The sequence below is a fragment of the Rhinopithecus bieti genome, unplaced genomic scaffold, assembly GCF_001698545.2.
Source record: "Rhinopithecus bieti isolate Rb0 unplaced genomic scaffold, ASM169854v2 scaffold_31527, whole genome shotgun sequence".
Classification (NCBI taxonomy): Eukaryota; Metazoa; Chordata; class Mammalia; order Primates; family Cercopithecidae; genus Rhinopithecus; species Rhinopithecus bieti.
In genome coordinates this window covers 1,082,313-1,108,809 of record NW_016813959.1, presented here as the reverse complement: position 1 = coordinate 1,108,809, position 26,497 = coordinate 1,082,313, and the positions used below count along the sequence as shown (strand labels likewise).

Here is a 26,497-nt window from a genome sequence, read left to right as displayed (position 1 = left end):
TTTTTTTTTTTGAGACGGAGTCTCGCTCTGTCGCCCAAACTGGGGGGCAGTGGCCAGATCTCAGCTCAGTGCAAGCTCCGCCTTTCAGGTTCACGCCATTCTCCTGCCTCAGCCTTCCGAGTAGCTGGGACTACAGGCGCCCGCCACGTCGCCCGGCTAGCTTTTTGTATTTTTAGTAGAGACGGGGTTTCACCGTGTTAGCCAGGATGGTCTTGATCTCCTGACCTTGTGATCCGCCCGTCTCGGCCTCCCAAAGTGCTGGGATTACAGGCTTGAGCCACCACGCCCGGCCTATGGATCACATTTTCTAGTCAAATGTAGGAAAACGTTTTCCACAGATTTTACAACCCTTTTAGGACATCTCAAAGAGAGATGGCAAAGATCTGCCAATTATGTCTCCTTCAATCATAATGAAATCTTAATTGTAAACTAATTTCAAAAAGTTAATAATCATTAGCTTTTCGAAAGCTAACAGTCATAAGCTGTCTTAAAATCAGAGGTGAAATGATGGTTCAGATCACAAAAGTATGACACTTACTCACATTCTAATTAATTATTTAATCTAAGTATTCCATTGCACATGTGGGGTAACTGAGGCACCACAGATTATATTTTGTTTGTTTGTTTGTTTGTTTTTAAAGATTTGTCTATAGTTAGACAGGGAAGCCAAGGTCATAACTACAGCCAGAACTGTAGAGGCTAGACATCTATGAGGTATAATGTATTCTATTCAAACTTTGTGTGAAATGTTATATTTAACTCACCTGTCTTGTTGGCATCACCTCTCCTTAACTCTAACTTCTTGCAAACCCTTTAAAGCATGGACTTGGCAAATGTCAGTGACCACCTGCCTTCTCTGACCAGGTTAAAAATGCTAGCCGATGCTTGTGTAAAAAAAAGAACACCACATATTGTTGTATTATATGCAATTAGAGATGTTCAGTTATCGCACTTCGGTATCCTTTTCAGAAAAAAAAAAAAAATCTCCAAACTTATAAAGGTAAACATAAGCATGGCATTTTACATTGTACCAACTGAGTAACAGTAAATAGATGAGGTGTGACCACTATAACTTCTTGACCAACTTTCTATCTTGAAACTACACACATCCAACCCTACCAGCTACCATTCCAATTCTACAGGATATTTTCCAGTGAGACAAGCTGTACAATGACCACTCTTTTCAAAACATTCCAGGCCATTTCCATTTTCTTGGATCATAATGTCATGCTTTTTCTCTTTCTGTTTTTTAAACTTTATCCCTTCTTGTACAGATGAAACCAGTCCTTCTACTGACAGATACACAACACTGTTTGCTCCTAAAGGGAGAAAGAAGGAAAAGTAAAAATGTAATGAGAATTCCTTTAGAAAGGAAGAAATGCTTCAACAGAGAATAGTTACAAACAGAATAATTTAACCTAGGATAAAATTTCTCCTTTAGCCTTTCTTTAAAAAAAAGGAAAAAATAAGTCAATAAAACTTAGTTCCTTTATTTTTAAAATTTTAAATTGGAATCTAGGGGATAATATAATTTAAAAGAGCAGAGGAGGCTTCAAGTCTAGAATGGAATTAGAGGGCTTTGGGAATAATTTTCTTAATTGAGAAAGTGGAATTTAAAGTCAGGAAGATCTAGGCTCAAATTTAAGCTCAAGTTCACTCAGTTTTCCGAAGTCTATTCTTTCATCTATATAAGATGGTGGAAACATTGCCTAAATGTAGAGTTTTTATGATGTTATGATAATACAAATAATATAGGCAGTATAGTTTCTGGCAAAGTGTGAGTGCTAATAACATGTATGACATCCATCAGGGTGATATTTAAAAATATTTAACCAGTGAGGCACGTGCATGACAGGTTAAAAGAAACACCAGCCATAAACAAATGGTGTAGAGGTAGCAAGGCACAATGACTAAATATCATGTGTTATTTCCACAGTTTATACATCACCTGATTTTGAAAGGAAGATGTCTTACCCAGGAAAACTTAAATCTCAAAGTCTCCTTATCTCATTATTGAATATGAACCTACACAAACTTTTTACTTTGTGATTTGTATCCACATCCAAATTACTCTGTTAGAATCTGATTAAATTATTTTTGTTTTTCTTGGGATCTGACTTTTGGGAGGTTTTAAGTGATATGCTTGTACTTCCCTCCACCTGGAAACCACCTCTCCCTTCTCTGATCTCACCTTGGCTTAGCTCTCCAACACAAGACTCTATGGCATCTGCCCCATGCCCACTACTCTCACTGTTGAGAATAGTATTCAGTATCTGCTTAACTTTATAAAACTTTTAACAAACATTGAATACTCCTTTTTACTAAAGGTGTAAAGACTGTCAAGCTTTGGATTTTTTCTGTTAATAATCAAAGTTTATAGAAATTTTAATACTTACCTAGATATTCTGCAAGGTGATCAAATTCTGGTTTATTGGCAATAAGCTCTTCTTTTGTAGGAATGTTTATTCCCATGAAGCATGGATATTTAATTGGTGGTGAAGCTACTCGAATGTGTACCTTGGAAAGAAATCATTGTACACAAGGTTTGTAACACTATGCGAAATTCTCTTTCATTGTGCAAATACAATATAAAATTGTTTTGCATAATATTCAGTAACAACATACAGGTAATAAACTATTCTTTCTACAAAGCTGCTTCTTGTTTTTTTTCTGTCACCTAATCATGAGGAATTTTCTTTCTCTAGATATCCTACTTCTTATTTGATGTCTTTACATTCCTAGAGCCACTTAGATTTTCTCTTGTAATACCGGATACTTCTGCTTATCTCTTATCTTACCATTTAAAAAAGAAAAATACAATTTACCAGGTTATAACAAAACCTTACTACTACAACAGAGTTGTTTTGTCTGTTATTTTATTTTATTTTTTGCCTTTCATCAGGTACATTTAAATGGCCATACTCAGTGTCCACATTTCGTTTTTAAACTTTATTAGAATAGATTTTCCCATTTTTGCTATGTAGTCTTCTTAGTATTTAATGGCTGCATCATATTTAATCACTGATATATCAATTTACTAAATTATATTCTCCAACTGGGAGATATTTAAGCCATTTCCAGGTTCTTTGACTTTATTCTTTTTCACTGTTGCAATAAATGATGAAATTATGTTAAACTCTTATATCTATTACATAATTTCCACAGAATTCCAGAGTGAGATGATCATAATCCTAAGCACAAGTATAAAAAAGGCTGGAAAATCATAATCCCAATTATCTTGGAAACTTTCTAAATAAAATGGCATACTGCTTTTCATCCCACTTTCTTCTACAGTGAGATTTTATTTTGATTTTCAGAGATGGTGTCTTACTATACGTTGCCCAGGCTGAGACTTTATTTTTAAATTTACTCAACTATTAGTTGTAAATGGCATCTCAGTTCTGTAGTATGAGCTATGAAATAGAATAAGCTTTGAAATCTTAAAATAACTTAGTATGTATCTATATAAAAACATGTTGTACACAATATATACATTTGTCAATTTAAAAAATAAAATTAAAAAAAATTTTTTTTTCAAGACATAAAGTGAGGCCAGGTGTGGTGGTTCACACCTGTAATCCAAGCACCTTGGTAGGTTTAGGCAGGCGGATGGCCTGAGCTCAGGAGTTTGAGATCAGCATGGGCAACATGGCGAAACCCTGCCTCTACTGAAAATACAAAAAATTAGCCGGGCATGGTGGTGTGTGCCTATGGTCCCAGCTATCTGGGAGGCTGAAGTGGGAGGATCGCTTGAGCCCAGGAGGTAGAGGTTGCAGTGAGGTGAGATCGAACCACTGCATTCCAACCAGGTGACACACTGAGTCCCAGTATCAAGCAAAAAACAAAAGATGTAAAGTGATATTAAAAAATAACTTGGCTGGGCATGGTGGCTCATGCCTGTAATCCAAACACCTTGGGAGGCCAAGGCAGGTGGATTACTTGAGCCCAGGAGCTCAAGACAAGCCTGGGAAACATGGTGAAACCCCGTCTCTACTAAAAATACAAAAATTACCCTGGCTGCAATGACGCATGCCTATAGTCCCAGAAACTCAGAAGGCTAAGGTGGGAGGATTGCTTGAGCCCCAGAAACAGAGGTTGCAGTGAGTTGAGATGGTGCCATAGCACTCCAACCTAGGCAACAGAGCCAGACACTGTCTTTAACAAAGAAATTTTAAAAAATATTAAGTCAAAGGTATTACACTGGAATTGGCTACATGTCTTCAAGTAGAGAAAGCAATCAATACTCCACTGATTTTAAAGAGCATTTTATTTTGTGCTTTTAGACTTTTTTTTTTGAGATTGGTTCGGCTCACTGCAATCTCCACTTCCTGGGCTCAAGCCATCCTCCCACCTCAGCCTCCTAAGTAGCTGGAATTTCAGGTGTGTGCCACCACGCCCCACCCATTTTTTGTAATTTTAGGAGAGGCGAGTTTCACTATGTCGCCCAGGCTGGTCTTGAACTCCTAGACTCAAGCAATCTGCCCACCTCAGCCTCCCAAAGTGCTGGAATTATAGGCATAAGTCGCTGTGCCCAGCCTATTTTGTGTAGTCTTTTTGTTAAAATTTTAGGTTTTTTAAAATTTAATTTTTTAAAATTTAATTTTACTATTATCTTTTATTTTTGTAGAGACAGGGTCTCACTATATTGCCCAGGCTGTCCTCGAACTCCTGGGCCCAAGCAACCCTCCTGCCTCAGGCTCCTGGGATTACAGGCATGAGCTACCTCACCCAGCCTTAAGCTTTTATATTGAGCTTTTTAATCTATTAAGGATTACATTTAATGTAAGTGTGGCTGTTACATGTTCTCCAAGTTGCTATACAGTTAATCCTAAATCAAACTGATATAAAAAAGTTAATTTATTATATTGAACATCCATTTTGATTCACTACCCTGAATTGCAATTTTATGCCAGTATCTTATTGTTATCTGATGCTTTAGGATATGTTTTAATATTACTTACCTCTTTTGCACCAGATTCTTTGAGCAGTTTTATTATAGGTGAGATGGTATTGCCTCTCACAATTGAATCATCTACAAGAACAATTCTTTTGCCTTTAAAGTTGTCTGACAATACTCCAAATTTTTTTGCAACACCAAGTTGTCTTAACCTCATGTTTGGCTGAATGAAGGTTCTCCCTACATACCGGTTTTTACACAGCACCTCCACATATGGAAGTCCACACTGATAGAGAAGAAATGAAAGGACAATGAGGAGCAATACACAGAACAGGCAAATATTAGTACTCTAGATTGTGTTGCCACCAGAATATTCACGTGAAATTTCAAAATAATTTTCCTTTATTATTTGGAAAAAAGGCAAAGAGAAAAACCACTAAACAAAATATAGTTGGTGGAAAAACCAATTCATTTTGCGAGGACTCATAATGTTTTGTCTTAAACATTATTCCTGTTTTGAAAGATAACACTAAGCATATGAAGACATGACAAAGATTAAATCACTGTCAGAAAATTCATTATTCAAAATGATAATTTTAAAGAAATGAATTAAATAAATTAAAACCAGTAGACCAATGAGATACTTTTAGGGATAGGAGGTAATTAACCCATTTATCAAGGTAATCTTTTATAAAATGTATGCATATTAATTATTTTAGAAGCTAATAAAGTATCAAAGGTAGTGAATATTGGATGTTATACCCCAGGATTACTATAGTTATACAATCTACCTGGTTATGAAAATAAAGCATAACACTGACAACATTATGCTAAATGAACATAAACAGCTTTATTATTACCCATACTTAGTAGCAAGCAAATATTCCAGTGACTTGTGAAGATAATTCAAGATAATATTACGTAAATTTTTCCACTGAAGTCAATATATAGTTGATGAACAGCATGGGTATGAAGTGCATGAGTCTACTTATAGGTGGATTTTCTTCCATCTCTGCCACCCCTGAGACAGCAAGACCAGCCCCTTCTTTTCCTCTTCCCTCCTCAGCCTACTCAACGTGAAGACAACAATGACGATGAAGACCTTTATAAAGATCCACTTTTACTTAAGGAATAGTAAATATATTTTCTCCTCCTTATGATTTTCTTCAAAGCATTTACTTTTCTCTAGCTTAAGTTATTGCAAGAATACAGCATATAATACATATAAAAAATATGTTAATCAACCGTTTATGTTATTGGTCAGGCTTCCAGTCAACAGTAGGTTATCAGTTAAGTTTGGGGGCATTAAAATGTATACACAGATTTGACTGTGCAGAGGGCTGGCACCTTTAACCCCCAAATTATTCAAGGGTCAACTGTATATTCATGATATTATCTTTTAAAAGAGGGGGGCAAATTTCTGAACCCTTTAGTGAACGGTTTTTCTTTTCAGTGAACCTTTTAGTGGTTTTCACTAAAATAGTGCCATTGAGTAAAACGCCTGGAAAATAAATAACGCTTGTAAACAAACCAACATTAACCACCAAACCTTCCTTTCTCCTTAGAAATGTTGATGAGTTTCTCTTTATAGGCAAGGATTTCTTATTCCACAGCTAGGAGAGCAATTCACTGCATGTTAATTAAGAGAAAATACCTTTCCTGCATAAGCAAGAGCAGCAGGCGTAGCAGATTCTGGAACAGTGCTGACCAAATCTGCATCCACAGGTGCTTCAATCGCTAGCTGCTGGCCACAACGGTATCTTACTGTATAAACCATTTGGTCTGGTGTGTTTGTAAAAGGAGAGAGAGTATTTTACTTAGCATAATATAACAGTGTTATTCTAAAAAACTAGTGCCAGAATTCTATAGATTACGAGTATAAAAAGAAATGCAATATATACAAAAATATGAATGTGGAAATACACAAACTAGGGAATTGAACTGTGTGGTTTTAAAAAAATTTTGACCCTTCATATAGATCTAAAAATCATAATCCTTACTCCTAACAAAAAACAAAATCCAAGAGTCAAAAGGAAGTGAAAAACAGTGATCTTATGACTTGTGGGCTCAGTCCGATATCCACAACATATAACTATGTGCCTTCGAAGAGCCAGGTAAGCCTTTGAGGCAAGAATTGCCATATTTCAAGGAGACAGCTAAAACATTTATATGAATATTCAAAGAAAAGAAATCTACTTACCTTCAAACATACTGTCTGGTCTTGCAAAATAAACATATTCAAAGATACAAAAAGCCATTGGGTTTCCTTCAGACCTTGATATAATATCAAGAGTTCGGACATTATGTCTGGATATTTCCACAATTTCTCCAGGCAAGACTTCACGGTAATATCTTGGGAAACAATGTTAAAGAAAGAAGACTTTTAATAAACTAGTCCTTAAGGCTGATGAAAACATTAATTATAAAACACATAGAGTACCTTCCCTTAGAGAAACAATTGATTCATTCAATATAAAATCTAGAAGTGGCTTTTTAAAAAGTGGTATGTCTCCTGCAATGATTTCTGTATAATCTCTCTGTAAACTCTAAGTTCTAGTATAGAATTAAAAAATTAAGGGCCCTAAGTTGTATTGAATTTTAAAAGAATAAAGTATAAAGAAAACATTTTCTCCTGGCTTATTACATTTTCTATCATAACTATCTCTCAGTGAGGAAGTTCTTCCTTTCTAAAGTAAGTCTCTATGTTCATATTGTACTGTAAAAAGAGAAAAATACATAGTATCCTGAAAGAATGCCAGCGTCAGAATTAGAAGCTATTACAAGAACATTAAACTCAATGCAACTGCTGAACATAACATGCATAAGAAAATCCCTTTATAAACATTTTCTATCAGATATCAGAAGGAAAACTTTCAAACTTTCACGTAAATAAGAAACTGTGTCTAAAAAAAAATACTTTTCAACGTGGGAAAAGATAATATGCCAAATAAGGTAAAACTTACCTTGCACCAATAGATAAGAAGCTACAAGATTCTGAAGACACCACCCATCCTTCTGTTTCTGATGTTTTTTTCTCTGTAAATCACAAATCAATTCAGTTAATGGATTCAAGACATTTTAAGAGGCTATTTCAACAGAACAGCTAACACTAAATAAGTAAAAAAAATTCATAGAATAACCATTTCTATGGCTTTAAGAGCACATGGATCCTCATTTGACTTGAGCCAAAGATAAAATAAATGATCTTCTAAGGTTCCTTCTAACATTATGATTTCATGGCTAGAAAAACATCTTGATAAAAGTCAAAAGAAACCACTAAAATCATACTGCAGAAATGAAAAAGCTAGGCAAAGGACATGAATAGGCAATCGAGACAGGAAAAAATAGGAATCTCCATTAAAAACATTAAAAGGGACTCATCCAGCCGGGTGTGGTGGCTCACACCTGTAATCCCAGGACTTTGGGAGGCTGAAGTGGGCAGATCACCTGAGGTCAGGAGTTTGACACCAGCCTGACCAACACGGAGAAACCCTGTCTCTGCTAAAAATACAAAATTAGCTGGGTATGGTGGCGCATGCCTGTAATCCCGGCTACTCAGAAGGCTGAGGTAGGAGAATCACTTGCATCCGGGATGCAGAGGTTGCAGTGAGCTGAGATCGCCTCATTGCACTCCAGCAGCCTGGGCAACAAGAGCGAAACTCTGTCTCAAAAACAAAACAAAACAAACAACAACAACAAAAAACAAACGGGACTCATCCTCAGAAGTACTCAAAGAAACATACTTCAAAAAGGAAGAATACATTTACCATTATTTCATTACTTAGCTCCCTCCCACCCATCAACTCTCTATACCTAAAGATTTCAGGGCTTGATAGCAGTACGACAATAACTGAAAAACATTATGAAATGATATTCCTTCTGAAGTTTATTACCTTTGTCATTTATATCAGACACTGGAATAAGACGACCAATGCATAAGGGACGATTTCCATAAGGATCTCGTACTGCATAAATAACATCTCTGTGCATTATAAGCAGGGAGTATGCTGTGGGTGCTTCCTTCATCAAATTTTTAATCCTGGAATTAATTAAATAATTGAATGAATAACTTCAGTTATAAACATATGCAAGGCAAAACTCTCCTTACTAGAGCTCCAAGTTTAATCCAGTTCTCTGCTTACCTGGCTACCCAGTCTGGGGTGTCATCTTGTTCCTGAGGAGGGGTATACGCCAGTAACTGGGTAATCATTTCACTATCAGAACTTGTGGACAGACCAATACCATGACGCAGAAGCTATACAGAAAAAAAGAGAACTTTAATCATCAGAGGGGAAGCTCCACCCCACCCCAAACCCAGTAGCCAACCATAATGGAAAGAAATAAGGCATTCTGTGGATGTCCAGCTACGAAAATCCTGCACCCCACTAATGCAGCAGTCCCCAATATTTTTGGCACCAGGGACCGGTTTAGTGGAAGACAATTTTTCCATGGACCAGGGACAGGGGATGGTTTGAGGATGATTCAAGCAAATTACATTTATTGTGCACTTTATTTCTATTATTACTATATTGTAATATATAATGAAATAATTATACAACTCACCATAATCAGTGGGAGCCCTGAGCTTGTTTTCCTGCAACTAGATAGTCCCATCTGGGGGTGATGGGAGACAGTAACAGATCATCAGGCATTATACATTAGCTTCTCCTAAGGAGAGCACAACCTGGATCCCTTGCATGTACAGCTCACAACAGGGTTCATGCTCCTATAAGAATCTAATGCTGCTGATGATCTGGACAGGAGACAGAGCTCAGGTGGTAATAGTGAGCAATGGGGAGCACCTATAAATACAGATGAAGCTTCACTTGCCGCTCACCTCCTGCTGTGTGGCCTTGTTCCTAACAAGTCACAGACTGGTACCAGTCCCTGGCACAGGGATTGGAGACTCCTACACTAACGGTATGTGTATACTAATAACGGATGACCATGGCTGGAGGCAATATAGGAAATCTAGAAGGTTTTCAAGCAGGAAAAAAAAGTGCTTTAAGAGATGTATAGAAAAGCTTTTGCATACTAAATTTGAAGGCATGCAGACCTGAAAGTGGGTAGGGGATCTTGAAAATTTGGTTTGTGGGTCTGACCTTTTCTACCCTCAACACTCTTGATGAACTGGGTATATTCCTATAAAAGTAGTACACTACAGTGTTAACTTTCAAGCTGGGTTTGTTAGTGATCATAATGGTGGCTACCCATCCTCACTGATTATTACTGATAGAAGAAAGGAATCAACTGTATTGAACAATGAAATGTAGCAGATGCAATAAATATCGTTTGAGTGTACTCTATGATAATTACAAAGTTCTGAGCAAGACTGACCAGGACAAGGGCAGCCCCATGGACATGCACAGATTGAGTCTGAATGGGCACTACAGAACATTTTCAGTAGGGAGCTAAAAGTAGAGATGAAGTTTAGCATCTGGGTAAGGGGTAATGTCAGGAAACAGTGAGTTAGTGGTTATCTCTAAGTGGTGAATTTTAAAGAAATTTTTACTCCATATTTATATGTTCATGATTGTCTGAATTTTTAAATGGACTATACATTTTTTCATTTGGGGACAGAAAAGCACAATAAGGTCATTATAATGCCTACAAACAGGGCTGGACAAAGCTCTAGGAAATGTCTAAAGACAGAACTGAAAATAGAATGACAATGAATGGTACAAAAGCCTGGTTTCTAGATATTTTTGACCCAGCAATTCATTATTATTCAGCTTCTGTAACTGTTCATCATATGTGAATTGCCCAGCTCTAGAATGCTTATAGGATGATGGGGCATGTGGGTAACCATCTATTACTAAATATCACCAGGTTCTGAGGTTACCAAATCAAGATTATTGGGAGCTAATAAACTGAAGAAATCAACATTAATTAATGAATGCCTGAATGGATAAAAGGAAGCTACTAGGAATGAATATAAAGACAGGCAGTTTAAAAAAAAAAAAAGATAAAATGAATGAAAGCATAGGAACAAATTTGACATCATTAGCACAGAAAGCTCCAAACAACATGCTGTGAACCAAGAGTTTAAACACTCTCTGTCCCTTTTCCCATACTCTAGTTTTCTGTCATTGTTTCCAATTCATTTTTTTCATGTCATCTCCAAGTTTCTACTCCATTTTATTTTTATGCTTTTGTGATATATAAGAAGAAATATATATGTTGATTTTTATCCTGGTCTTTCCTGGTACATAGCTCCTAAAACCCTTAGAATTGCCAAAATGATAGGTGTCCTTTTGTATGCTGTTGAGATGACCGGTAGCTAGGGGTTCCTACATAGCATCAGTATGAGGGCTGGTTGCCAGGGGAATCAACCAGAGGGTTGGAGCTTCCAGCTTCATCCCTGGACCCCCAGGGAAGGGGAGAAAGGCTAAAGGTTGAGCTGATCACCAGTGGCTGATGATTTAATCATTCATGCCTACTTCATGAAGCCTCTGTAAAAATTCACAATGACTAGGTTCAGGGAACTTCTGGATAGCTGAACACTTGGAGATGCCTGGAAGGTGGTGCCCCTGGAAAGGGCATGGAAGCTCCATCCTCGTTCCCACATACCCTGCCCTTTCCATCTTTTCACCAGACCGTTCTTCTGTAGCCTTTGTAACATCCTTCATAATAAACTGGTAAATGTATACAAAGTACTTTCTTGAGTTTTGTGATGTTTGAAACCAAAGGCCGTGCCAGGGCTGTTGCAGGAACTCCCAATTTATAACTGATTGTCAGATGTACCAGAGGCCTGGACTTGCAACTAGCATCTGAAGCGGGGGACAATCTTGTGGGATTGAGCCCTTAACTTCTGGAACCTGACTTTACCTCCAGGTACTATCAGAATACAACTGAATTATAGGATACCCATTTGGTGTCCTCTGGAAAACTGGCTGGTATAAGAAACCCCCCTATTTGGCCACAGAAGTGTGCTGAGTCTGAGAATAGGAAAAACAGCTTGGTTTTTCTTATCTCATGCAAGCTTTGTACATAGCAACAGAGTTAAAGAGATAGGAAGTCCATAAACCCTAATTTCTCTATGTTTCCAACCATAAATCAACTCTCCCAAATCTCTAAAGCAGTGCATTCAAAAAGTGAGTCTAAAATGCGTATTCTCACCCTTGTCTCCAACTCCAGGGGACATCTTACAATCTGGAATTGTAACAAGTACTCCAGATCATTCTGATGCAATTGTTTGTTGCAGTTAAGTAACAGGTAGCAACAATTAGAAAATGCCTTTTACAAAGATCCTTAACTTTTATTCATTAACCCATGCTAATCATTTAAACAGGCTCAGGGAAAACAAACAAACAAACTTACCTTTTTCCTTAATCGAGCAGCATTTACCAATTCGCCATTATGTGCCACAGCTATCTTCCCATGAAGTGTTTCAACAACAAAGGGCTGACAATTTTCTAATTCACATTTTCCTGTAGTGGCATATCTTGTGTGTCCAATTCCAAGATTTGAAACATATAATTTTTTCAAATTGTCTTCAGTAAAGACGTGATTTACAAGACCCATTCCCTTGAGAAATCAAAAAGTGCAACTTAGAAAAAAACAGACTAGTACTGCTAGTAATAAATGCCTCTCTTCTCTGCTCAGCCAATCCAAATAAAGACAAAGAAGTACATTTAATTTCTGTGTTTCAGAATTCTAATCTAAAAAAAAGGCCAAAAACAAATAACCTAACTGTAAGAACTGTGAAGCACTTACTTAAAAAAAAAAACTTTATTGAGGGAAAAGTCACATAACATAAAATTAACCATTCTACAGAGAAAAATTTAGTGGCATTTAATACCTTCAATGTTGAAGCACTTGTGTTTCATAAGATACTATTCACTAAAACATTTAAGAACAGATGTACTAAGCAATAAAATTTGTCAAGCATAAAAACTAAGATTTGCATTAAACAAATCAAAGCATCTTAAAGCATTTAAATAAATGACTCCCTATTTGAGTTGGTCTTAGGCAAAAAATTGTCACTGGGGAAGAAATACATCCTAATTTGACAAATGTTAGGATATAAAGTTGAAAGTGGCTGATCCAAAAAATATCACTTTTGATTGCAAATTATTTATTCAAACACCCCCCCATATTAATGATCACCTGTCTTTTGTTATCTTTGTCATCCCATTTCTTTCACTTTTTAATTAATTAATTTATTTTTTTGAGACGTAGTTTTACTCTTGTTGCCCAGGCTGGAGTGCAATGGCGTGACATCGGCTCACCGCCATCTCTGCCTCCCAGGTTCAAATAATTCTCCTACCTCAGCCTCCCAAGTAGCTGGGATCACAGGCATGCGCCACCACACCTGGCTAATTTTGTATTTTGAGTAGAGACAGGGTTTCTTCATGTTGGTCAGGCTGGTCTCGAACTCCCGACCTCAGGTGATCCTCCCGCCTTGGCCTCCCAAAGTCCTGGGATTACAGGCATGAACCACCACACCCAGCCTGTCATCAAGATTTCTTTCTTTCTTTTTTTTTTTTTGAGACGGAGTCTCGCTCTGTCGCCCAGGCTGGAGTGCAGTGGCCGGATCTCAGCTCACTGCAAGCTCTGCCTCCCGGGTTCACGCCATTCTCCTGCCTCAGCCTCCCGAGTGGCTGGGACTACAGGCGCCCGCCACCTCGCCCGTATTTTTTTAGTAGAGACAGGGTTTCACCGTGTTAGCCAGGATGGTCTTGATCTCCTGACCTCGTGATCCGCCCGTCTCGGCCTCCCAAAGTGCTGGGATTACAGGCTTGAGCCACTGCGCCCGGCCAAGATTTCTTAAAGTTCAAATTTACCTTGTGTGATTTGAATGTTGGCACTGAACTCCCGTCACTAGTCACAATACCAGCACTCTCCTGACCCCTGTGAACATAAAAAGATACTAGCTGTTAAATCTGCCAATTGATAAGCTTCTTGAAGAACTTTATCAAGCATACTTTCTCGACAAGCATCCATGAACTTAGTGTGACAACACATTAAATGCTACTTGTACTAGCACTACTCCTATTGATGATGCTGATGATTAGCAATCACAGCAGATGACAATGTAACAATTAGATATCTAATTCTAACTAACATGTCCTAAGCATTTTACGCTGTAAAAATAAATAATTTAAAACCTATTGGAACCCCAAATATACTTTAGGCCTTGAGAGAGATATGACTGTGATCCAAGTCACATATGGTTACAACTTCTGTTTCTCAGACTATAGATTAACTCATTTTCTAATTTTTCTTGTTCTATACAATGACTAGAGAGAATTAAAAGACATCAGAGACGGCCAGCCGTGGTGGCTCACGCCTGTAATCCCAGCACTTTGGGAGGCCGACACGGGCAGATCAGGAGGTCAAGAGTTGGAGACCATCCTGGCCAACTCTCGACTAAAAATACAAAAATTAGCTGGCCATGGTGGCACACGCTTGTAGTCCCAGCTACTGAGGAGGCTGAGGCAGGAGAAACGCTTGAATCAGGGAGGCGGAGGTTGCAGTGAACCAAGAAGAAAAAAAAAAAGACATCAGAGATGATAACATCCTGCCTTCTCAAGTGATGACCTCTGTTAAAGATTAACTTCTAGGCGGAGGCAGGTGGATCACAAGGCCAGGAGACTAAGACCATCCTGGCTAACATGGTGAAAACCCGTCTCTATTGAAAACACAAAAAATTAGCCGGGTGTGGTGGTGTGCGCCTGCAGTCCCAGCTACTTGGGAGGCTGAGGCAGGAGAATGGTGTGAACCCAGGAGGCGGAGCTTGCAGTGAGCCAAGATCGCACCACTTACACTCCAGCCTGGGCGACAGAGCAAGAATCCATCTCAAAAAATATATATAAATAAATAATAAAAATAAAAATACAAAATTAGACGGGTGTGGTGGCGCATGCCTGTAGTCCCAGCTACTCAGGAGGTTGAGACAGGAGAATCGCTTGAACCCGGGAGGCAGAGGTTGCAGTGAGCCAAGATGGTGTCATTGCACTCCAGCCTGGGCAACAGACTGAGAGTCCATCTCAAAAATAATAATAATAATAATAATGAATGAATAAACAAATTTGTTTACTAAAAATAAATATAAAGGCTGGGCACAGTGGCTCACGCCTGTAATCCCACCACTCTGGGAGGCCAAGGCAGGCGGATCACGAGGTCAGAAGATAGAGACCACTCTGGCTAACACAGTGAAACCTGGTCTCTACTAAAAAATACAAAAAATTAGCTGGGCGAGGTGGCGGGCGCCTGTAGTCCCAGCTACTCGGGAGACTGAGGCAGGAGAATGGCATGAACCCAGGAGGCGGAGCTTGCAGTGAGCTGAGATCACGCCACTGTACTCCAGCCTGGGCGACAGAGTGAGACTCCGTCTCAAAAAATAAATAAATAAATAAATAAATAAATAAATAAATAAATAAACCTAAAACTAAAAACAACAGCTAAGACAGCTGACAGAGGAAGAAAGGAGAGACCCTGCCCCAGGAAGTGCCGCCAGGCCATGGCAGTGGGCAGATATTTTCATGGAACTGGGTCATTTTCCCCAGGAGATGGTAGCTGATAAGAAACACATTGTACAGAGGTCCCTTTTTACATATCAAAATGTTAAATAAAACAAAAGGAATAATGACCTTTTGATACTGCAAAAGCCTCTTCCCCTTCCCAGAACAGCCCAAACCACACACAGAGAGAAAAACTAGAAAGTGCGTAACAGTTTCAAACAATGCAGTGCCAACGTTGTCAGCAGTGACAGAGAACCACTGAACCAAGGTTAGGCGAGACCGAAATCCCGGGAGGCGAGAGCCAGCCGGGCCACGTCTGTTCTGGGGTTCGGGTCACTGATTTGGCATCCCTATGGGGCTGAAGAGAGAGTTCCCAAGAGGCTCCTGTAGCTCTCCTGAGTGGGCAATGCTTGTGTGAGAGGACAGGACATTCCAGCACAGCAAGGGAAGGCCCTGGCCCCTCATGGGCAGCCCCTCCCTGAGGGTGCAGGAAGACCAGCAGCGCAGGACCCTTGGGGACTCTCTGAGCACTTCTCAGTGTTTCTGGCCCTTGGGTCGATGAGATTCTCTCCGAAACAACCTTCTGTCCCTCAAGCAGGGACCATGGTCTGTCCCTCAGGCACTAGGCATAGAGCCCGGCCATTAGGCCTCCACTTAGTGAGTAAAAGAGCCTCGAACAGGAGGGTTGAACAATGCCGTGGTGGGGGGATGCAGCCACACCCCACACATGATGAGACAAGGCAGGTTACCCATCCTGACATAGGCAGGCGTGGGGGGGCTTAGACATGTGGTCACCCCTGTATAACACCCGACCCACTGTTCCTGGCTGGACTGTCTCTTCCCAGACCAAGTAAGCCCCAACCGACCATGGCCCCGACAACATCATCCCCACCAAAGAGCATAAATACCTTGTCATGCTGCCGCAGGTACTCCTCACAGGTACGGAGTGTCTCCACCGGCCGCACCTCCCCGAGGGAGCACAGGGCACTGCAGACCTGCTCCTGCACCAGGGGGTCCTTATCGGTGATGGCGTCCAGCAGGGTGGAGGCCAGCTCTGCAGTGACAAAGCCCCGTTAGCATGCTCAGGCCCAAGCACCCTCTCCTATCACACCTCAGCTGCCACTCCTGCAGTGGCCACGCCTGTAGCCTCTGAGGACCACAGACACAGAGCAAGAGAGGGCACAGCTGCCTTCTCTCTTGTGTAACCTCTCTCCGCCTGTGCTGCTGTGGGGGTCAGGTGCACTGCGGGGACAGGCTGTGGAGCTGCAGGGCTCACATTCCAGCTGCCCGAGGAGCTGCCTGGCCGGGACACACTATTTAGCACATCAGGGTTGAGCGACACAGAGGACACAGCCTGCCCTCCCACACAGGCAGGCAGGAGGCTGTTCTGGTCCTGATCACATGGCCTGAGCTTCCTTGAGGACACTGGCTCACTCACCCGCCGGACTCTTTAGGAAGGCTCCCTGAGGGTCTGTGCCCGGGCAGCCTGGGATTCCCCATGGCCCCACTGCCCACATATAGCCCTCGACAGGCAGGTGCTGGGCAGAGGGTCCAAGACCCCAGCAGTGAGAAATACATGAAGGAACNGCAGTGAGCTGAGATCCGGCCACTGCACTCCAGCCTGGGCGACAGAGCGAGACTCCGTCTCAACAGCAACAACAACAAAAACAAATAGGTTTTTCTATTATTTAAGTTAGAAGTAAGGTTTTTGCTTCTAGCTTCAATAAGAAATTAGAAGCGGCCGGGTGTGGTGGCTCATGCCTGTAATCCCAGCACTTTGGAAGACCTAGGCGAGTGGATCACCAAAGGTTGGGGGTTCTAGATCAGCCTGGCTAACATGGTGAAACCCCGTCTCTACTAAATATACAAAATTAGCTGGGCATGGTGGTATGCGCCTGTAATCCCAGCTACTTGGGAGGCCGAGGTAGGAGAATCGCCTGAACCAGAGGCAGAGGTTGCAGTGAACTGGGATCGTGACAGTGCATTCCAGCCTGGGCAACAGAGTGAGACTCGGTCTCCAGAAAAAAAAAAAAAGAAAAGAAAAATAGAAGCAAAGAAGGATTTACACTGAATCCTTGACCTGGTTGTGGCTCTGATGTTTACTTTCAAATGTAAAATTCTGTTTGTCTTAATCCCTTGCCACTAAAGTGATCATGTGCATTACTATGTGTAAGTCTAGCCATCAGATTTCTTATATTTAAAGAGTAAAGTTTGGAAATTAGAGAACCTGTATTTCTAGGAAACTTGAATTTGGTAAAGAAATCATTTGCTTTAGAAATAATTTTTTTTCAGTATGGGTTGGCAAAAAGGGAGGAAAACATAAATTAATTCTGAGTGTTTCTTCCAGGAAAAATTGTCAATTTTCTCAGATTAGAAACCAGTCTTATCTTCTAGTTTGAAATTAGATCAGTTTCATTCTTTCCCATTCATTATACTATACCTAGTTCCATTGGTCTGACATGAGAAACCAGAAGTAAAGGATTTCCTGAGACATCTTCCTTATCTTCTGATGCAATTGACATTTTGCCTGGAAAGATAACAGAATTTCTTTTAGAAATATCATAACTGATAATCCTAATAGCTTTAGCTAAATGTGATCATATTCTTCAAAATATTCTTCAAAATAGATTTGTGATAGACATTTTGTAATAAAATTTTGTATAATATAGTTTATTTATGTATTTAAAGAAAAATCCAATTTTTTCCATCCAAAATAGACATGATCTATTTTGAATTTCTGCTAGAATTGTTTGATAATTTTGTAAGGTTTTAGAAATGGTTGTAGTTAGTTTTCAAGTTAAATTACTTTTTTTTTTTTTTTTTGAGACAGTCTCACTCTGTTGCCCAGGCTGGAGTGGAGTGCAGTGGCGTGATCTTGGCTCACCGTAACCTCTGCCTCCCGGGTTCAAACAATTCTCCTGCCTCAGCCTTACGAGTAGCTGGGATTACAGCATCTGCCACCACACCTGGCTAATTTTAGTATTTTTAGTAGAGACGAAGTTTCACCATGTTGGCCAGGCTAATCTCAAACTCGTAACCTCAGGTGATCCTCGGGCTCCCAAAGTGCTGGGATTACAGGCGTGAGCCACTGTGCCCAGCCTTACATTTTTAAAATGTGGTGTTTTATTTATATTTGTATCTTGGGTTCTCTAACAGAGTAGGCATTTGCTAAATAATACCAGTAATGTAAAAGAGTGGGTCCTGCAATGAGATAGACAATTAGAAAATGCTGGTTTTTTTGGCATATATGATCAAATAGCTTAGAGTTTTTAAGTATCTTATATAATTTATTGATTGATACATACTAAAGTTTCCAGAAGTTAATCTAAATTATGTTTAAATGGATTAAGGAATATGTCATTTAAAAGAACCATGCCAACCATAAAAACTGAAGTCCTCCTTTGATTTCCTTATTTTAGGGTTTGGATGCTTTTATACAGGCTTTCATAAAATGAGGCATAGGCTACTTTTTAAAGTGATCGAATGAGGAGGATGAAGTACATCTTAGAAAGGAATCCAACTTATATGATTTTTAACTCAAATTGACACATGAAGATGAATTATAATTACAGTGAAATTGCAGACTAATTGGGAGGTGCATAAGTATCGTTTGATTGCTCTTTGTAATGTTTAAATTAAAACTTTACTCATCTCATTAATCATTTCATTTCCAAATGTTTTTCCAGTTCTATTTTATTGAGTAACAAAAGTAGCGTTGTATCTTACATTAATAGATCAACTGTTAGGTGTGATTTTAGTGGCATAAACATTCTTTTAAAATCATGAATCACCATTATGTTTACAGGCTTTCCCGTTGAAGAAAAAGAAGAGGTATGCTCTTTATCATCTTAAAAACTGTATTAGGGTTTCTATGTTAAAAGAGGAAAACAAATGAAAACAAACATAAGTACAAAAGCACATCACTGCTTTCAGATGGCACAGTTGTATTTAACTCTCAAGGTAAAATTGTCGAAAATTAAATCAGGTTTTATAATTGCTTTAGGCTAAAATGTTGTTGAGGAATGTTTTAGATTTGTTTGAAAATAGGGAAAATAAAAATCTGGAGTTATGTAAGAATTATCTTTAGAGAAACAGGGCCCAGGTTATTTAACACCTGAGCTTGAGTATGAGAGCAGTAAAGAAAGGCAGGGTTTCTATTCTATTACCTGGTTTAGAGTCTAGATTTACCGCCATAGAAAAGAGTCTGGACCAAATATACAAATGATAGTGAAACAGAAAAGCTCTCTTTCCGACTTCTTCAGATAATTTTTTCCTGAGTTGCTCCTCATTCCACAGCATGAATCCTAAAACTGTAGGCAGAGGTTCTGGGGATTTTAAACTGAAACTCTTAAATCATTACTTGAGATGCATTTGGTATAAAATAAGAGGAGTGAAATAGAGGGGAAACTTGACCACTGAAGGAATGTGGTTTGGCAGCTGTAGGCCAAAGGAATTCTGAGGCTGAGGATGATCAGATTTAGCAGAACATGAAGCCTCGTAGAGTTAGTCAAAAGTGTATTTGGGTCCTTTGCCATGGCTCTGGTCCTGGCTACTTGCTGCCTAACAAGCAGCCTATGCCTACCACTTGCATGAGATTGATCCCAACAGTGGAAAAGGCACTTTCATTTTCTTCCCTTCTTCCATTTATCACACACCAATAAAAATTCTGCTGGTTCCGCCATAGGAAAAACCAGAAAACATTATATAATGAATCAAACCTGGTGCAAGGAGGGCTTCTTAAGCCTTAGGGAAAAAACTTTGATTACCTTAAAAAGTTTTGGATTCTGCAGATCAAATAAATCGTAAGGCAAGAAAATCACACAAATTTCTAAGACCCTAGTTGACATGAATGGTCAATTTGTAAAAGTGAATAAATGTATAGAAAAGTGTTCCACCTTACTGGTAATTAAACAAATGCAAATTAAAAGTTACCAATTTGTATATCATTATAGGCCATTGTTTCTTAAATTAGCCTAAATCGTTATTTATTTATTTTATTTATTTATTTTGAAATGGAGTTTTGTCGCCCAGCCTGGAGTGCAGAGGCATGATCTCGGCTCACTACAACCTCTGCCTCCTGGGTTCAAGCGATTCTCCTGTCTCAGCCTCCCGAGTAGCTGGGATTACAGGTGCCCACCACCACACCCAGCTAATTTTTTGTATTTTTAGTAGAGACAACGTTTCACCATGTTGGTCAGGCTGGTCTTGAACTCCTGACCTCAAGTGATCCACCCTCCTCAACTTCCCCAAGTGCTGGGATTACAGGGATGAGCCACCACGCCTGGCCTAAATAACTATTTACTTATTAAATTTGGAAAGTCCATTTTTCCCGTCAATACTCCATAATTTTGCATGACAATGGTTCTGCAGAAGGGACATTCATGGCTAGTGAAGTACAGTTATGTTGGAAAGCAGTTATTTTAGAAATAATGTTTCAAAGTAATGGCCAGGCGGGATGCCTAAGGCCTGTAATGCCAGCACTTTGGGAGGCCACAGTGGGCAGATCACTTGAGGACAGGACTTCGAGACCAGCCTAGTCAACATGGTGAAACCCTGTCTCTACTGAAAATACAAAAACTAGCTGGGCATGGTGGCGTGCGCCTCTAATCCCAGCTCAGGAGGCTGAGGCAGGAGAATCGCTTGAACCTGGGAAGCAGAGGTTGTGGTGAGCTGAGATCGCACCACTGCACTCCAGCCTTTTTGACAGAGTGGGACTCCATCTCAAACACAACAAAACGAAACGAAAAACCCAAAACAAAACAACAACAAAAAACCAAAGTAATTATATCCTCCTGAATCAGTATTAGGACTTGTGTCCTAAAGTAATAATACTAAAAATGGACAAAAGTTATTAATTGCAGTATTATTTGCCTGAGGGGGGTGAAGACCCACACTCAGTTAAATATTATGGAACCATTAATTGTAATTAATTTTAGATCATGATTAATCTTGGGTATAAAGATTATTTTTAATGCAACCAAAATGTTAATGTGCTTATAATTTTATAATTTAAAAATATAAAAACAACTAGTGGTATTTTGGAAAGTATACGGGAAGAGGCTGAAAACCAGGGAGCCCAGTAAAGAGGTTACATTAATATTCTATATGAGAGACGATGAAGTTCTAGTTAGTCATAATGAGAACGGAGCAGAGAGAAAATTTTATGCAGTATGTCAGCAGATTTTTTAAAGACTTAGTGACTGTCCAAAAATCAAGGATATCTCAAATGTTTCTGTATAAGTGATTGGAAATATAGTGAGGCTAAGGTGGAAGCAATTTGTAGGAGGATCAAATTCGGGCTAGATGTGGTGGATCATGCCTCACTTTGGGAGGCCGAAGCAGGAGAATCTCTTGAGCCCAGGAGTTCGAGACCAGCCAGGGCGACATGGTGAAACCCATCTCTACCAAAAATACAAAAAATTAGCCGGGCATGGTGGCTCATGCCCCATAGTCTCAGCTATTCAGGAGGCTGAGATGGGAGGATCATTTGAGTCCTGGAAGTTAAGGCAGCAGTGAGCCAAGATCACATCACTGCATTCCAGCTTGGGTGACAGGAGTGAAACCCTCTCTCTTAAAAAAAAAAAAAAAAAAGTTGATGGGAGAAGAGAGAGTTTGATTTTGGAATTGGGGGTTTGAGGTACCTAAACGTGCATAGTTAAGTTGTAAGTATAGTCCCTCTGTTTATGAGTGAAAATGAAGGAGTTTGGAGCCAAGGGAATACCTGAAAGGGCTGAAGATCCCTTTAAGAAGTGGAGATGTTGGCACCCACATCTTCATCAGACCAACTCCTGGTTAAAATCGGGGACTTTCAGAAGCTAAGTGATTTACTTATTTTTTAATCAATATTTAAAGCACTTAAATAGTGAAGAGTCGAAGGTGTTTAATTGAATAAAATAATGTAATTGCTGTTTAATATGGTAATAACTACAAAGCTTTCTCAGAATTTGGTGTCATCTCAGAAATGGAAAGAATGTAGGCAGGAGGGATTCTTCTTTTAATGAAATGATTTGTTACTGAGCTGTAAACATGAAAATTAGCTAACTTAAGTTAACCAGTTGTAATCTTTGTCCTCTTAACCCAATTCACATTTGGTACTTTTATTATACTATTTACTATTTTCTCTCAGGTGTTAAATTTATTTGCAGTTCTGTCCTTTTTGAGGTTTCACATTACTAAATGTACATAGCTTAGTGCTTTGCCCATGGTACACACAGGTAGTGGGTGTTACAGATTTTTGAATAATTCTGCTCTTAAAAATAGCATCTATAAGATTTAGGCTATGGTAGAAATCTTATTACTGTCATTGATTTCCCTCCCTTTGCCTACTAATGCTTCCACAGACAGCAGATTCTATGTAATTCTAGTATTGGGTTTTTTTTTTTTTTTTTTTTTTTTGAGACAGAGTCTCGCTCTGTCACCCAGGCTGGAGTGCAGTGGCCGGATCTCAGCTCACTGCAAGCTCCGCCTCCCGGGTTTACGCCATTCTCCTGCCTTAGCCTCCCAAGTAGCTGGGACTACAGGCGCCGCCACCGCACCCGGCTAGTTTTTTTTGTAGTTTTTAGTAGAGACGGGGTTTCACCGTGTTAGCCAGGATGGTCTACGATCTCTTGACCTTGTGATCCTCCCATCTCGGCCTCCCAAAGTGCTGGGATTACAGGCTTGAGCCACCGCGCCCGGCAGTATTGGGTTTAACAACACAGTGCGTCAAGAAACTCCTCTAAATCACTTAGTCTCAGATCATTTANAAAAAAAAAAAAAAAAAAAAAAAAAGATAACTTCTGCTTTGCTGTCCTGCATAGACCAAATGAAAGAAAACCCATTAACAATTACATCCTCTGTAAATATGTTAAAGGTACCCTTCCCCAAAAGAACCACCACCTATAACCAATCAAACTGCTGTAACTGGGTGCTAACCTTGTATAAAAAATGTTGTGATTCTGCTAAAAACTCCTGTCTGCCTATAGAAATGAAACCTTAACTTTCCTACTTTGCAATGCTGACTCCATTCCTTGGAGTTGGTGTTTCCAGGTGAGTCATCCTCAAACTTGGCGCTTGAATAAACTCTCTTTAAACTAGATTCTGATCCTTTTATTAGGTTGATAGCATGAGTGATCTAATTTGGCTTTCACAACAATCCTATGAAGTAGGTACTATGATTACCACGCCCATTTTACAGATAAACACACTAAAGCAATAGAAAGGAAGTTACTTTCCCATTGCCAAACAGACAGCAAGTGGTACAGCCAGGATTCGAATACAGACAACCCAACTGCAGAATTTATGCTTCTAACCTCTACACTTTACAACCTCTAAATAGGGTTTCAACAGGATGAGTATGTAGATATAAATTAAAACCTCCAAATATAACAGAGGCAAAATGTGTAGTTGGTACTGAAACTATAACCATTTTTTGTGCCTTTCTGCATTTTCCAAATGTTCTCCAATAAATAGCACTTTTATTTTTTTTATTTTTTTTATTTTTTTTGAGACGGAGTCTCGCTCTGTCGCCTGGGCTGGAGTGCAGTGGCCGGATCTCAGCTCACTGCAAGCTCCGCCTCCCGGGTTTGCGCCATTCTCCTGCCTCAGCCTCCCGAGTAGCTGGGACTATAGGCGCCCGCCACCTCGCCCGGCTAGTTTTTTGTATATTTTAGTAGAGACGGGGTTTCACCGTGTTAGCCAGGATGGTCTCGATCTCCTGACCTCGTGATCCGCCCGTCTCGGCCTCCCAAAGTGCTGGGATTACAGGCTTGAGCCACCGCGCCCGGCCGCACTTTTATTATTAGAAAAAAAAAATGTTGTTTTTGAAAACCCTCTGCTGACCAGGCACTCTTTCCCATGTCTGTGTCTCATTTCCGGCATTAGTGTTTTTAAGTGGTGATACAGAGAAAACAGCCAAAATCTAGACTGAAGGTAGGGCAAGAAATAGTAAAGACTAAGAGCATCCATACCACTGTGCAGTATAAACTCTCATAAAGGTTCCAACTGCTTTACAATTTTTAATAGTTCTGAATAAGTGCTATAAATAGTAGATGTTTATTGACCAATTTTTGTTCCAGAGAACATATATATCAGAATAGAAACAAAAAGTAAACCTCTTCCATATGTGCCTGTAGACTTTAGTGGCTGTTAATACATTGATTTATTTGGTAAAAAGGAACCTTTTTCAAAATTATATATTGCACTTGTTGCAGCATTTTATTAACGAGAAAAACTATAACATTAAATACGTTGCCAAGTAAAACTCTAAAAAACACTTGGCATGATCACAGCTCAGAGCAGCCTCAAGAAATGATTTTATTAAATGCATTAAATACTGAAAATAGATATGCATAATACTATATACCATATGGGACTAAACAAATTATGACTTATGATTAATTTTATTTAGTGAAATGCTATGGGGTCTGTAAGTTAACCAATGTTAGAGAACTAGGTGATTCATGTCTGTGGAAATATATTATTAACATTGGTTATAAACCTCTGGGAAAAAACCTCTGCCAACCATTTTCAAAACAATTTTTAAAAATCAACAATCATTTGGTAAAACAGTAAATTATGAAAGAAAAGAAATACACAAAAACCAGTTTTCTTTCCCTTTTGTCTCAAGGGTAGTTCTTCCTTCAAGCTGAAATGAATATGGTTAAAAATCATTTAGGTCCAGGCTTCTTTAATCACAAAGCCTGCTTATTTGGCAGTTTCTCAAGTTACTCCCTCAGGCAGCTTGAACCAGTTAAACTAGATCCTTTCAGCTCTTCAGAGCTTATTGACAACCAGCCGTCTGGTTTCCTAGGAAACAAAACCTTGGCTAGAAATAGTGAATCATTTCCAGGTCACTTTCAACATGGAGAGTGGAGCAGGAAAGCACTGGACTGAGGAGGAGGTTAAAGCTTTGCTAAGTGTCTGGGCAGAAAAAAATATACGAAAACAACTTTATGGAACACTAAGAAATAAAGGAATATTTATTTACATTGCTAAAAGGCTGCAATCATTAGGAGTATACAGAGATTGGAAACAGTGCCGGGCTAAGTACAAAAATCTCAAATATGAATACAGAACAGTTAAATATGCCCATAATTCTGGAGACAGCTCTAAAACTATGAAGTTCTTCCACGATTTGGATGTAATCCTGCAGTATGAACCTGCCACACAATTTACAGAGGAAGATGCAGATGGCAGGTACCTGGAAACGCTCAGCCCAAGTACAGCCCCAGAGACCACTGAAGGTAAAAAAAAAACAACAACAACAACAAAAAAGTACTCTTTTGTTTTTGTTTTGTTTTACAGTTTTACAAACTGTAAAAGCTCAAGACTTCTGAGGCCGTATGATAAATGTAGACTGAAATATCAAGACTGAGGAAAAAGAACCAATTTATTATGCTATTTTGCACAAGGTTAAGAATTAAGTTTTTTAAAAAGAGGTTAAATATTACCACTTTAAAAAAATCTGTAAAATACAGAAAAAGCACATTACAATGGCACCGACTGCTAGTGCCAACTGCATGTGATGTTTCTGAAATATGGATTGGGTTCTAAAATTGTTTAAGTTTTAATTTTGTAAGAGTGGCAAAAGGGGAAAAAATCAAAACATTGATCAACTGATGTTTTCCACAGCTCCAAACAAGAACTTTCTCCTTTATTTTGTTTCCATTTTCCTAAATTGATAAATAAAAGCACATTTCAAATAACTGTTCAACACTATTTCATTACTTGTTTCGAAGAACAGCTCCATTTCAACAATGAAGAACAGCTCCATTTTAACAATGAAGTATCACGAAGATGTAATAGATTAAATGATCTGAGACTAAGTGATTTAGAGGAGTTTCTTGACGCACTGTGTTGTTAAACCCAATACTGCCGGGCGCGGTGGCTCAAGCCTGTAATCCCAGCACTTTGGGAGGCCGAGATGGGAGGATCACAAGGTCAAGAGATCGTAGACCATCCTGGCTAACACGGTGAAACCCCGTCTCTACTAAAAACTACAAAAAAAACTAGCCGGGTGCGGTGGCGGCGCCTGTAGTCCCAGCTACTTGGGAGGCTAAGGCAGGAGAATGGCGTAAACCCGGGAGGCGGAGCTTGCAGTGAGCTGAGATCCGGCCACTGCACTCCAGCCTGGGTGACAGAGCGAGACTCTGTC

At 39.4% G+C, this 26,497-nt stretch overlaps 1 protein-coding gene across 1 annotated transcript in view; it reads right to left on the bottom strand.

Moving 5' to 3' along the window:
* Positions 1–632: 632 nt before the first annotated feature.
* Positions 633–26,497, bottom strand: part of PPAT (phosphoribosyl pyrophosphate amidotransferase) — a 53,609-nt gene continuing 27,744 nt past the window's right edge. The window contains exons 3-12 of the mRNA XM_017849232.1: positions 13,684–13,750; positions 12,218–12,424; positions 9,040–9,152; positions 8,791–8,936; positions 7,861–7,933; positions 7,098–7,249; positions 6,552–6,679; positions 4,962–5,183; positions 2,397–2,517; positions 633–1,319 (exon numbers count right to left, since the gene is read on the bottom strand). Of these exons, the coding sequence (XP_017704721.1) occupies positions 1,123–1,319; positions 2,397–2,517; positions 4,962–5,183; positions 6,552–6,679; positions 7,098–7,249; positions 7,861–7,933; positions 8,791–8,936; positions 9,040–9,152; positions 12,218–12,424; positions 13,684–13,750 (1,426 nt within the window). The 3' untranslated portion in view covers positions 633–1,122. The remainder of the gene's footprint in view (positions 1,320–2,396; positions 2,518–4,961; positions 5,184–6,551; positions 6,680–7,097; positions 7,250–7,860; positions 7,934–8,790; positions 8,937–9,039; positions 9,153–12,217; positions 12,425–13,683; positions 13,751–26,497) is intronic.